At 38.6% G+C, this 11,946-nt stretch overlaps 1 protein-coding gene across 3 annotated transcripts in view; it reads left to right on the forward strand.

Annotated features, from left to right (window-relative positions):
* The window catches only part of cgnl1 (cingulin-like 1), a 29,379-nt gene extending 19,196 nt beyond the window's left edge, over positions 1-10,183 (forward strand). For 2 of the 3 annotated variants that reach the window (XM_079245678.1, XM_079245679.1), the window contains exons 9-19: positions 1,072-1,278; positions 1,394-1,498; positions 1,574-1,726; positions 2,165-2,335; positions 4,393-4,554; positions 4,709-4,798; positions 7,567-7,650; positions 7,848-7,972; positions 8,187-8,295; positions 8,457-8,620; positions 8,752-10,183. In XM_079245678.1, the coding sequence (XP_079101804.1) occupies positions 1,072-1,278; positions 1,394-1,498; positions 1,574-1,726; positions 2,165-2,335; positions 4,393-4,554; positions 4,709-4,798; positions 7,567-7,650; positions 7,848-7,972; positions 8,187-8,295; positions 8,457-8,620; positions 8,752-8,902 (1,521 nt within the window). In that variant the 3' untranslated portion in view covers positions 8,903-10,183. The remainder of the gene's footprint in view (positions 1-1,071; positions 1,279-1,393; positions 1,499-1,573; positions 1,727-2,164; positions 2,336-4,392; positions 4,555-4,708; positions 4,799-7,566; positions 7,651-7,847; positions 7,973-8,186; positions 8,296-8,456; positions 8,621-8,751) is intronic. The other variant, XM_079245680.1, reaches the window with a different exon arrangement.
* The last annotated feature ends 1,763 nt before the right edge of the window (positions 10,184-11,946 follow it).

Below are 11,946 nucleotides of genomic sequence, written 5' to 3' on the forward strand. Positions count from 1 at the left end.
TTTTTTCTTTTCTTAATCACATGTTGGCTTTATCGGATGAACAGGCATAAAAAGTGTCTTCGTACGAAGTTATCTGTGATATGAATCTTTGTGGCTCCTCTGTAAGTCAGTGTTTGTAACAAACCAGTTTTTCGCACCACTGTTTGTTTTGAAGCATCTTTCTTTTTCATTAGTGTGTCAGCAGGTGGATTACAACTCTGTTACGAAAAGAAAGGTGTTTCCATGTGCTCTTTCATGTGTACGTGCACTCACTCACATGTAGTGTGGCTTTGGTGTGACCAGTGATTGTTACGCTTAACAAATGGGAACATGCGTGTGCATGTTGACAGCATTGAACGTTTCACTCTTGAAAAATCTATTTTAATTTGAAATTCATCTCACTATGGGTACACCATAATGAAACAGTTTCAGCTGTTTCATTGTAAATAAAAAGTAATGATAGGTGTGTTCGGTATATAAAGGTGTGGGAAACTGCAAGCAGGAAACTGTCAAACCAGTTACATGACATTCTAGCTCTGTGGCAAAAATTCTTGTTTCTAAACAAACCTTTGCACGTTTTCTGTTACTGATGATAGGACTGACTACAAATGTGGATGTCATCTGTTATACAGATGAAGTTGTGTGATCAGCACACTTTTGATTAATAAATCTGACTATTGGAGAACTCATAAAACTTTTCTGCTGCCATAGTGGCACAAGTACAAGCTAACACATTTTAATAATTTTTAAAATAAATATTTAAGAATAGGTAGTGGTTGCCTGTGATGTAAAACTAGCGGGTCTCCCTCCGTAGCCTGTTGACCCTTTGTGGTCTTCAGTCAGCAGACTTTAATAAAGTCAGAGATTTAGTTGCCTTCATTTGAGCGTTATTATGAAGTGTGAGAGAATTACATGAAGCCATTATTACCCTATACCTCCACACCAACAAAGAGAAACGGAGCGCTACAAATACCTTTTGCTGAATGAGGTATTTGAGATGTACCATCATGCATCATTGTTCCACTTTCTGTTGAGTGTCACAGACTCCTGCTTCCTTTGAACTGAAGCCATGTGCCTTCTTCTGATCGGCAGAGCAGCGCAGCGGCGGTCCGAGAGAAGGCAGAAGTGGAGGCAGCCAAGGGTGCAGCAGTAGGCCAAGCAGGAAAGCTGACCCAAGAAACCGAGCAACTGCGCAAGAGTAAACAAGAGCTGGAAAATGAGGTGACCAAGCTCAACCGAATTATCGACGAAGCCAAGTTACAGGAGAGCAAGCTGAGTGACAAAGTTGGCCAGTTACAGGTGAGCGGTCAAGATTTAGAAAGTTTGAAGGTTGAAGTGCCAATGATGTTATATTTATTTCATTTTCAATCATGTTCTGCTCTGTCACTTAATCAAAGTCTAATATGTTGAACAGAGAGAGAAGAAACAACTGGAGGAGTCTTTGGCTGAAATTAAGGAGCAAGAAGAAGAGATGTCCCGTGCCAACCGGATGCTGACAGTACGGCTGGAAGATGTGCAGGTAAGATTATTAATGATGCTTTACGTCATCCCTGATGAACTTCTCTTCACCCCTTTTTAATATTTCCACCTGTAGAGGAATTTGGCTAAACTGAGCAGCGAACACAAAGAGCTGGAGGAGCGGTTACGGGAAGAGAGGGTTCAGAAAGAGCAGTTCAAGAGCATGAAGAACAACATTGAGGATGAGAGGAGGCTGCTGGACCGTACAGTTGAGAAACTTCAAAGAGAAGTGAGTATTTCTCGATGTTTCGTACAATAAGTAAGGTTTGACTTAGATCTCCAAGTACCTTCAGACATGAATTGATGAATCAAATGAAATTCCACTTAAACTTCAAATGAAATGTAGCATAATCGTAAGGTGAAGAAAGCACTCAAAAATATTCTGCCTAATACAGATAAATGAATTGATAAGAAAATAAATCCATCAGAATTGTTAGTTCAAAGCCAGCGTGTTCATGTGAACTGCTGAGGACATTTTCTTTTTTGCTATAATTTCTAACATCTTTGCTTTGTGAGGGAATGTTTTGATTAGTAAATTTAATTTAATATTGAATATTGATAAAATCCTGTCAATTCAAGTATTCCCCTTCATCATTTTCACACTTTCCTTCTTGTCCTCATAAATCTCATTTTCTTTGGCTTGCCTTTCCTCTCACTCTGCTCACAGATGGGCGATATCGTAGAGGCGTCTCAGTCCTCCACTCGCGAGCTGCAGGAGCAAATCGACATCTACAAAGAGAAGAACCGACTGGAGCTGACTGAGCTGCAGAGGCTTCTAAAAGACAAAGCGCAGGAGCTGGAGAAGTACCAGCTGGCCAACAAAACCCTCCAAGAAGAGGTAAAGTGGACAGCAAGTTCCTCCTCTAAAATAACAGTCATGTAGAGAGGAGGTGCTGACTCGAATGCTGCCACTGCTTTCATAGCGTGAGACTGTGGTCAGATCAAGGTCATCATTAGTCAGACCAACTAGGTCCTCTCACATAGGACAACATTGTTCTGACTCACCCAGTTGAGTGCTCTCTTTGACTTCATCTTTTCCTCTCAGAGAATGATGTCATCGCTTGGGTATTTTCTGCTTAGAACCAAAAACATTGTGTTAAAGTGAAATATTTATAGCAAAGTCATAAAAAAAACTCTGTCTTGTTTAAATGAACTTTGAGCTTAGTTGTAGAAATAATAGCATATATAATCCATGATGTTTGGCTCGAAAGCCATAACTTGACACATGACCTCTCTGCATTATTATCAGTCAGGGAGTTCGTCTTTTCAGCACTTTGGAATGTAAAGAATGTTTTTTAGTTGAAAATGGGACTACATGGACGTTATTATGTATGTAAGAATGAGGGTGGTATGTATCGTCTTATTTAGAGACCAAACATTTACTAAAGGAGGTCAGGCACCCGAGATGATCTTTATTGTGACCACGCAGAAGTAATTTTTACAGCTAAGTGTAACATAAATGCTTCAGGGCGGTGTGAGATGTAATGGTAGATGGGCAAAACATCAAAGCAGAAGTGGATGTAGTGTTACGTTTAATATATGTGTTTTCAGAGCTCCTTCTTTATCCATCCATCTACAAAGATCTGACAGATTATTGTGCTAGAGGGACCGCTTTTAGTTACACTGCTCCAGTAGTCACAGTTTGTACTGAGTTAAATAACATGCTTTGAGGTTTGAAAGGGCAAGAAGAAGAAACACCAACAAAAAGGAAACTAATAGTCACTGGTACGCCAGGTTTATAGAAGCAAGTTAAAATGTTTTCAGTTGTCATTTCTACAACATAGGACAGGATTGCTACACTTTAAAATGAAAATTTTTTTTTTTTTTAGTTTAAAGCATAAAGATTTATATTTCTCTTAGGTTTAAATTTTAAAGCAGAGAAAAAGTTTTTTTATTAGCCAGAAAAAAATAATTGAAAGTGTTTGATAGAAGCTCTCAGTTTACTAAAGTAACTTTTTCAGCAGAGGTGTTACCAGCCTCCGCTTTCACTTTAGCTGAAGAAAAAGCCCATCAGTTTTCTTTATTACACATGCAGAGCTGCTGTCTGTCACTCCCTGATAAACTGCTCTGGATGTTCCTTATGTGACTTATCAGCAGTTCATGTCATGTGATGGACAGTAAAGTTCATAAGTCAAGTAAAGGTCAGTGTCCAGGTTCTTCCTCTTGGCCTGTCTGCATCCCCGCTGATGTGTCTTTGTTCAGTTGGTGTCCAGGAAGAGGAGGATGTCGGTGCTGCTGTATCACTGTTGTGAAAGCTGTGCTAGTTGACTCACATCCTTCTGCTCCATCAACTCTTCTGGGAAACTGAGGACTGGTCTAGAAAGATTATCCATCTGTATTGTTACCAATCTGCAGCTTGGATTAAAAAAAAATTTTTTTTTAATTATTATTATTATTATTATTATTATTATTATTTACATGATAAAGAATTGAAAAATCTAGCAATAATGGACAAATATAGAAATGAAATGAAATGAGGTCAGATGATAAGTTTTCTTTGGTCTTGGCATTAAGAGGTGGGGACAATTTTCCAGCTGCTGAGAGCACTGTTTCTGAAGGGCGACACTAAAGTGTGCTCAATTCATCCGTCATCCAAGGAAACCTTGCTGTACCGTCCCTAAGCAGCAGATGAATTGTTGGCCATTGCTATGACAGTATTTGATTAAATTCATGATGACTTGTTGAAGTAAAATGTAAGGATCGACTAGGAGGCCTTGGGATAATCCACACCTACTGCAGAAATCTTCTCCTTAATGAGATGATGGCCCACACTAAACCAGTTCCCAACTTCAGGGACCAGAAATATTATTTGTAAAATGTGAGGTTGGCATTAAGTCAGACGATAAAACATACAAGTAGGAAGCTAATACAATGGTACACAACTTTTCTTTCTAGCTGTTGCTGCGAGAGGAGGACCTGCGGCAGTGTGAGAAGGAACGGGACGAGGCTGCTGTTGGGGAAAAGATGCTGGAGAAAAAGCTTCATGATCTGGAGGTGGAAGCTGAGACAAATGTGCATGCTAAAGAAGAAAAATCCAGACAGATCAAACTCATGGAGGTACATCATAATGCCAAACAAAGCCACAATAAAGGCTCCATTGTAAACATACTGGATAATGGCAAACTATTGCAAAAGACTTCCAAAATTTAGGAAATTGAACCGCACTTATGAACTTCATCTGCAAATGACGCACGACTACCTTCTCCTGCAGGACAGGATTGCTCAGCTGGAAATGGACCTTGATGAGGAGCGTCAAAGCGGAGATCATCTTATGGACAGGATAGACAGAGGAAGAGAGCAGGTACGTGCATACGCTTGACACACTGTCATCATCAGTGGTCGCTAATCTCAGTGACTGGTTGTTCTTGTTCACACAGATGTGTCTTTGTTCTGTCTCAGTCAGTAAATAATATCTAGAGCTTCTGTTGCTTCGTCTTCCACCTCTAACATCACGACCGCAACTACTAATCTCTAAATGAAAAGGAATCTTCATGGAGAAAATATGTCCTGCAAGAGTTCATGCATGTAATTCTTGTTCAGGTGAAAATGTCTGCATGTGGTCACTCAGCAGTCCGTGTCCTCTCACGTGTTGTCCACACTTTAAAATTCCATTTTTTTTTTCATCAGGTTTGGATAAAGTTTACAGGTTTATTGCTTCGTAAGATGATCTTGCGTAATCATTCAGGTTGGTGGCTTGCCAGCAGGATCTGAGAGCGTCTGTCCAATTTTCATGCATGAGTCACAAAAAACCCCTTCTTAATGCACCGCCAGAGCCAAAATTTGCAAGCTGCCAAATGTCTCAAGTTTTCAGGTTGTGGAGTTCACTTGGAAATCACACTCAGTAACTTCAACTTGAGAACAAACTACTTGTGTTTTATAGACTTGCAAAGAAAATGCTTCAGTTTTCCTTCCTCTGTGATAAAGCTGCTGACAGGGGCACTGTGAAGAAAGACCTGGACAAAGAGCTTGTGCTTTTAGGACTGCGTGTTCATTGCAAAGCGAGTCAGAGAGCAGATATTAACTCTGGAGGTTTTGAATTAACACTGCTTTCTTGCACCTGTCATGCTTTATGCTAGTATGTACAATTTGTTTAGTCTATTTCTTTTGCAACATCCTGATAGTAAATCATAATTACGTCTCAGAAGTGTAATATTTGGCATTGAGTTCCTCTCTAGTTAGAGTTCACCGAACCCCTCAGAATCAAAGTTGTCACCGAATTTTGAAGTGTGTGGGCTTAGTGTGACAGCATGGATTACTAGAATCTTCTTAGATGGTCTCTTTTGAAGAAAACCAAAGCAAACAAGGAACACTGGCACAGAGAAGAGTGGCAATGTGACAAAGTGGCATTGGTTCAGCATGAGGCTGAAGTCGGTTGTCAAGGCAACACCAGAGCTTTGTGCACCCAGAGAGGGATAGATTGAGTACTAGTGGTGTATGTTTGTGAATGTGCATGTGCACATGTGCCTTATGGGTGTGTGCACTCTAATGTCTGTGGGGAGGAGAGGGTGGGGGGGGGGTGTATGGCTATGGGGTGGTGGGGCTGCAGCAGAGGCAGCAGGAAGAACACCTGCGTCTCTCCTGGCACCAGGTGCTCCTCTCCTGTCTAAATGAGAGTAATCTCCCCTCTCCTCTCCTGCCGTCTCTCACAAAGCAGATTAGTTTCGCTGCATGTTCCAGTCTGCTGATTCAGCTCCCTCAAGCACTGTGCTGGCTGCACCAGTTATAGGAGCCATCGTTCATCAGAGCAGCCCACTGTCACCCACTAATTGGCATAAAATATCACCAATTCTAAGCTCCTCTCTCCAAGAAAGAACCGTCACTGCTGTATCGATTAGTTTTCATTCTCAACTCTTTTGAGCGAGGCTATCAGTGAGCAGTCATGCTTGTGAAGTCAGGCCTCCCTGAGCCGATCTTGTTGGAGCTGATATGTGATGCAGTTATAAGAGCAGTTTGACATTTGGGGAATACTTTTTACTTTGTTCAGACCTACATGAGATGATTCTGATACTTTTGTTAAATGCAAGATTCACATTCATATGACATGCTATCACTCAGTCTAGCTACACTAATACCCACTGTGGTCGCTAAAATTTTATTCCTCTTCCAACTTCTCAACATGTACAAAACTTTGTATTCAGTAAGAACCTGCTATTTTATAAACATAATGTGCTTTTCCAAAGACACAAAGTAATATGGGGTATTTAATATGTGGTAGCTTGCTTAGCCAATCTCAGACAACTCAACAGAGTACTAAATTAATGTATAAATGGTACTTTAACATATTTAAACTTAAATCCCAAGTGAATTGTTTTATTACCCTAGATAAAAAAACAAAAAACTTTTTGGGATAAAAAGATATGTTATTTTTGCATTTACATGAGTGACCTGAGGCAGGTAAGTGCTCTCAATGTTCCATGCAGACTTGTCCTAATGACCTCAGCAAATAAAACTATGATTTTATTTTGCCCATGTATGAATGAAATGTTGTGACATTGAAGTTATTGACTGATATCAGGTGCGTTTAAATGAACAAGATATCATTTTAAGTATCTCTGAATTATGGTGTGATTTTTAAATAAACAAATTTTTATCTTGTCGCTGTAGTAAACCAGTTTATTGAAGTACTACCACGACAACACAAAATGTATCTTTAAATAAATGAAGAAACGACTGCAATCAGGGCTGTTTTCAGCTTATTAACTATTTCTTATGAAACAGGAAGCAAAAGGCTTTAAGTCAACTCGTCCATCATCTGGAAACATCAGATACCAGTAGCCTTAATCGATGTGTAAAAGCCCACATCTACATATTCTTGTTATTGTTTACTACAACCCTGTTTCCCTGAGAGTTGGTGTGACACTAGAAACAAGAGATGGAATGCAGTCAAGTCAGGAAGTCCAGCTCACCAGTCAGAAGACTTCTTATGGAATTAATGTCTCTATTGTGTAGCACGTTGACTCACTGACTGTACAGTGGTTTCTGCCAAGGGTGAGACTGAGAGTCTGCAGATAATTGTAGTCAGACCTTGTGGGACTGTAGCGATGATAGTGTCTGGACTCGGCTTGACAGGTGGAGCAGATGAGGAATGAACTCCTGCAAGAGAGAGCTAGCAGACAGGACCTGGAGTGTGACAAGATGGCTCTGGAGAGACAGGTACACACTCACCTGTCTGGAATATAACTACACACAGGGTTAATTGGGTCAAATCACATATCCATTCCATTCATTTTCTCATTCTTTTTGTTTGTTGTCCCCATTCTCTCATCAATCTCATGTATTTTGTGCAGACATTGTGTTAGAATATGTTTTTGTAAAACGTTCTACTACCTCCCTCCTCGTGCTGTTTTTAGAATAAAGATTTAAAGGCTAGAGTGACTCATCTAGAGGGTTCCCATAAGTCCAACAAAGAGGGACTGGTGTCCCAGCTTGAGACTCGCATACAGGAGCTGGAAGAGAGACTGGAAGGGGAGGAAAGGTGAGACAGAGTTTGTACTTGAGTGCAATTTAAGATACAAAGTTGGAACTTAGGGAGCAAAAGAGAAGTCATTTGAGTCTCAATAACAAATCCAAGATTAAAATCCGACCAGCTCTTTATTATTTACAATTTTTAAAGAAATGTATACAAGGCAGAATGAAGTACTGCATTTAAAAGGACGATGATGATGATGATGATGATGCATGTGTTTCAGGGAGCGGGCAAACCTGCAGCTGGCAAACCGCAGACTGGAGAGAAAGGTAAAAGAGATGATGATGCAAGTTGAAGAGGAACATCAGGGAATGCAAGATCAAAAAGACCAGGTAAGTAAAACCCACTTTCATGTTGTTATTGAACTAAATGTCCGATAGGTCATGGACTGAATAGAATCAGTGGATTGAATAATAGCCTGATGAGTCTGTCGAGCAGCCAGAGAAAATAATTCAACTTTGCTGAAACCCCTGGACACGTGTTTTGTTTGTAGTTGAATTTACGACTAAAAGCCCTGAAGAGGCAGAAGGACGAGGCTGAAGAGGAGATTGACCGGCTGGAGCACAGCAAGAAGAAGCTGCAGAGAGACCTGGATGAGCAACAGGAGGCCAACGAGCAGCTCCAGAGTCAGCTCAAAGCTCTGCGCAGTGAGATCAGGTGAACACAGAAAGCCCACACATCATTGTCATTACTATAGACAGGAGCAGTACTTTGACATAAAACACTGTTAAAACTACAGTCTTAATGGTTTTTTTTCCTTCTTAATAATCTTTTAATCTCCGATCAAGGCGCAAGAGCTCCTCTGCTCCGCTACTCAACAATCTGGATGACGACGATGATGATGACGTCAGCACTGATGGGGAGACATACTTCAGCTCATCTTTGGGGTACAAGCGTTCCTCAAGTCAAGACAACCTCTTGATGGCGTTCCCTCGATAAAAGATATATATAATGAAGCATTTTTTATTGTGCCACTGTTGGACCAAATGGGGGATATTCATGTCATGTGCTTTTGTAGATATTACACTGAATTATCTGGGTAAATATTACAACTCTCCAGTCAATGCTATTTCTTTTTTCCTCCATTTTAATCTTTTTTTTTTTTTTTTTTTTAAGCATTAGTCACCGTTTCCTGGATTTTAATTTGGGTGAAGTCTTGATGCCAATGAATTCACACAGTATTATTTGAGCAGCTTTTTGATTAATTATTATATCAAAACAATTTTGTGAAGTTGCCTTAAGGAAATTAAATGTATATACTCTGTAACTTGATTGTTCTACATTCCCTCATTAATTTCTACTCTCCAGCACCACAACTTCTGTTCTGAGTGGATTTTTCTCTGTTAAGTTATGATGAACTCATGCAATAATTATTCTAGTTGTAATAAACTTGAGTACAGACTCATGATCGTGCTGTAAAGCAGTACCACCAGTACAACCAGTACTGCCTATGTCAGGAATATGAAGTTAGTTTCCGTGCCTATCATATTTTAAAAAACACATTTAATCCCAGAACATACCTTTTTGTATTCTCCTGTTACATCAATATATCTACCTTTTTTCCTTTCGAATAAATTCAAATTTAATGTGAATCTCTGAAGTGAATTTTGCAAAGCTTTTTTTTAATTTATTTGTTGCAAAATTTGCTAAATCTTGGCTTCATGGCATTTTTTTCCTCTTTTAGGGAGCAGTAAATGAGGGACTTTGTATATACCTGTTTTTTTTATTTTTTTAATACAGTTTTATATCTTTGATAAGCAGTTTTATAACATTTATTTGCAATCTGCTAAAGACTTTTGTTATTGTCTTTTCAAATATTTCTTTTACTACAAGTGGCTTACCAGTGTTTCTCGTATGTTTTCTGGAGTCTTTTGAATTGAGATTGATACTGAACGAGACGTGTATCAGTTAAATAACCGAACAAAGCTGTAAATATTGAGACCATTTTGTCTTCAGACATTTTTATGCTGAAAAAGTTTGATTTAACTTTTGTCTCTGATTATTTCTCTTTCAGCAGGGGAAAGTGTTAATACTGAACATGATTTAAGTCTTACAGTTTAAGCTTATTTGTTTTTTAATTTTGTGCAGTGCACATTTAAGGTCACTGCACATCCTTTTCTTTAACTGAATGAAGTAAGAGAACGAGAGAAACTGACAATCGATTTTTTGCACTCTGATGGCTCCGCGCTAAACTGATACCTATGAAAGGACACTATCCTGCCTCTGTCTCTGTACTCAACTGTGTTATCATAAATCCTGCTGAGACAAAAATATATATATATTTTTTTGTAGTTGCTCTAAATGACAGTTTGCTTGGTTTATAACCTTTTATCTGCTTTTATGTAAGACTAAAGAAACATCTTTTTTACTGTAAAGTTTTGTCATATTTCGGAATGTCAGTCTTGTGCTTTTGTAAATGAAAGAGGAAATGTGTTTTGTGTAGTTTCCATCTCAAAAGGTTTTTATATGTGTAAAAATCTAATTAGTAGGTATTCTAGTGTTAAACAGTACTTTTAACAGGGAAGTTCACTGGTTATAATCAAATAAAAACTGGCAAAACATAGTTAATCATTGAGTAAAATGTTTAAAACAAATAAAAATGTTTTATCTTGTTTAAGAAATATTCCAATATGTGTGTAAAATGATACATATTATAACCAGCAACCAAAGGAAGCCCGTGTATTTACAGACTGAAATGACCAAACTAAAGTTTAACTCCCTTGTAATGCAGGACCTTTACTGTAGTACGCATCACTTATTCATTCATGTATGTATTTATCCATGTATGTGTGTAATGCATCACCAAGACTGCCTCCATGTTTGCTAAATATTTGATTTATTCACCTCCAAAAATGTTTTCAGTCATGTTCGGTGATGGTCTCATCTTTATATGTCAGGCTGAATCCAGATCTTCTGTCTCATTATTGACACAAATGAAGCCACTGGAAGTTCTGCGTACTAATACCTTTACACAGCTAGCATGTGGTTTTTTCTTTCTTCTCATTCAGGTATTTGTAGATATCGGTTTCATCTGTTCAGAGTGCATTTACAGAACTGGTTAGATGGAAAAAAAAAAAAAAAGATGTTTTATGACAAAGACCAACCCAGAATGCTGTAGCTCAGGTGGAAGAGCAGTCGGCTTGTAGCTCAGAAGTTGGGAGTTCAGTTCCAGGCTTCCCCTGACTATGTGCTGAAGTGTCCTTGGGCAAGACACTAAACCCTAAGTTGCCCCCTGATGTGCCTATCGTGGTATTAGCATATATGTAAGTCGCTTTGGATAAAAGTGTCTGCTAAGTGACTATAGAATTTGAATGAAGGATCTGGGACTTTTGGTGAATCATTTGCTTTAATGCAATCTTCCTTCTTTGTATTTGTGTAATGTTGTGTGTTATTCTGAAAGGTTTTTCAGTCTCTCTCTTTTTAATTTATTTATACAAAAAGGATCCACTGCTGCCATGCCTGGATGTCTTAAAATCTTTATATAATGCTGAACTCACCAGTTCTTTAGATGTTTTTCTAAGAATTGACCAAACTGTTGATTTAATCGCTTCTAGTATTAAGAGCTCCTTTACGATTTGCTTTGTTTCTCTGTCCAGAGGGGAAAATGTTAAACTTGAATTGAGAGAAACACGTATTGTGTGTTGTTTGTTAAAAACAACAACTTCCAAATACAAATGTGGTATTTTAAGTCATTTTAGTTGCTTTATCTGCTTACTTCACCAAGCAGTAAGTGAGATAATCCATGTGTGTGTCTGTTAAAATGCTTGTCAGTTTATTCAGCTACATGAGGAAGTTTCACCATTTTAAGAGCTTTGATTCCTGAAACTTCCTTTTTTTAAATTCACACGTTAGTTTCTTCAAGTTAAAGCTGAGAGTTAACACATTAATGTTCATCATGCCGTTGTAACTTCAACATGTTTTTGTGAACAGCTAAAATAACTGTCGATGTCTCTTCCTCAAAATAACTAAAACTAAGAAGTAAT

The sequence above is a fragment of the Telmatherina bonti genome, assembly GCF_933228915.1.
Source record: "Telmatherina bonti genome assembly, chromosome: 1".
Lineage (NCBI taxonomy): Eukaryota > Metazoa > Chordata > Actinopteri > Atheriniformes > Telmatherinidae > Telmatherina > Telmatherina bonti.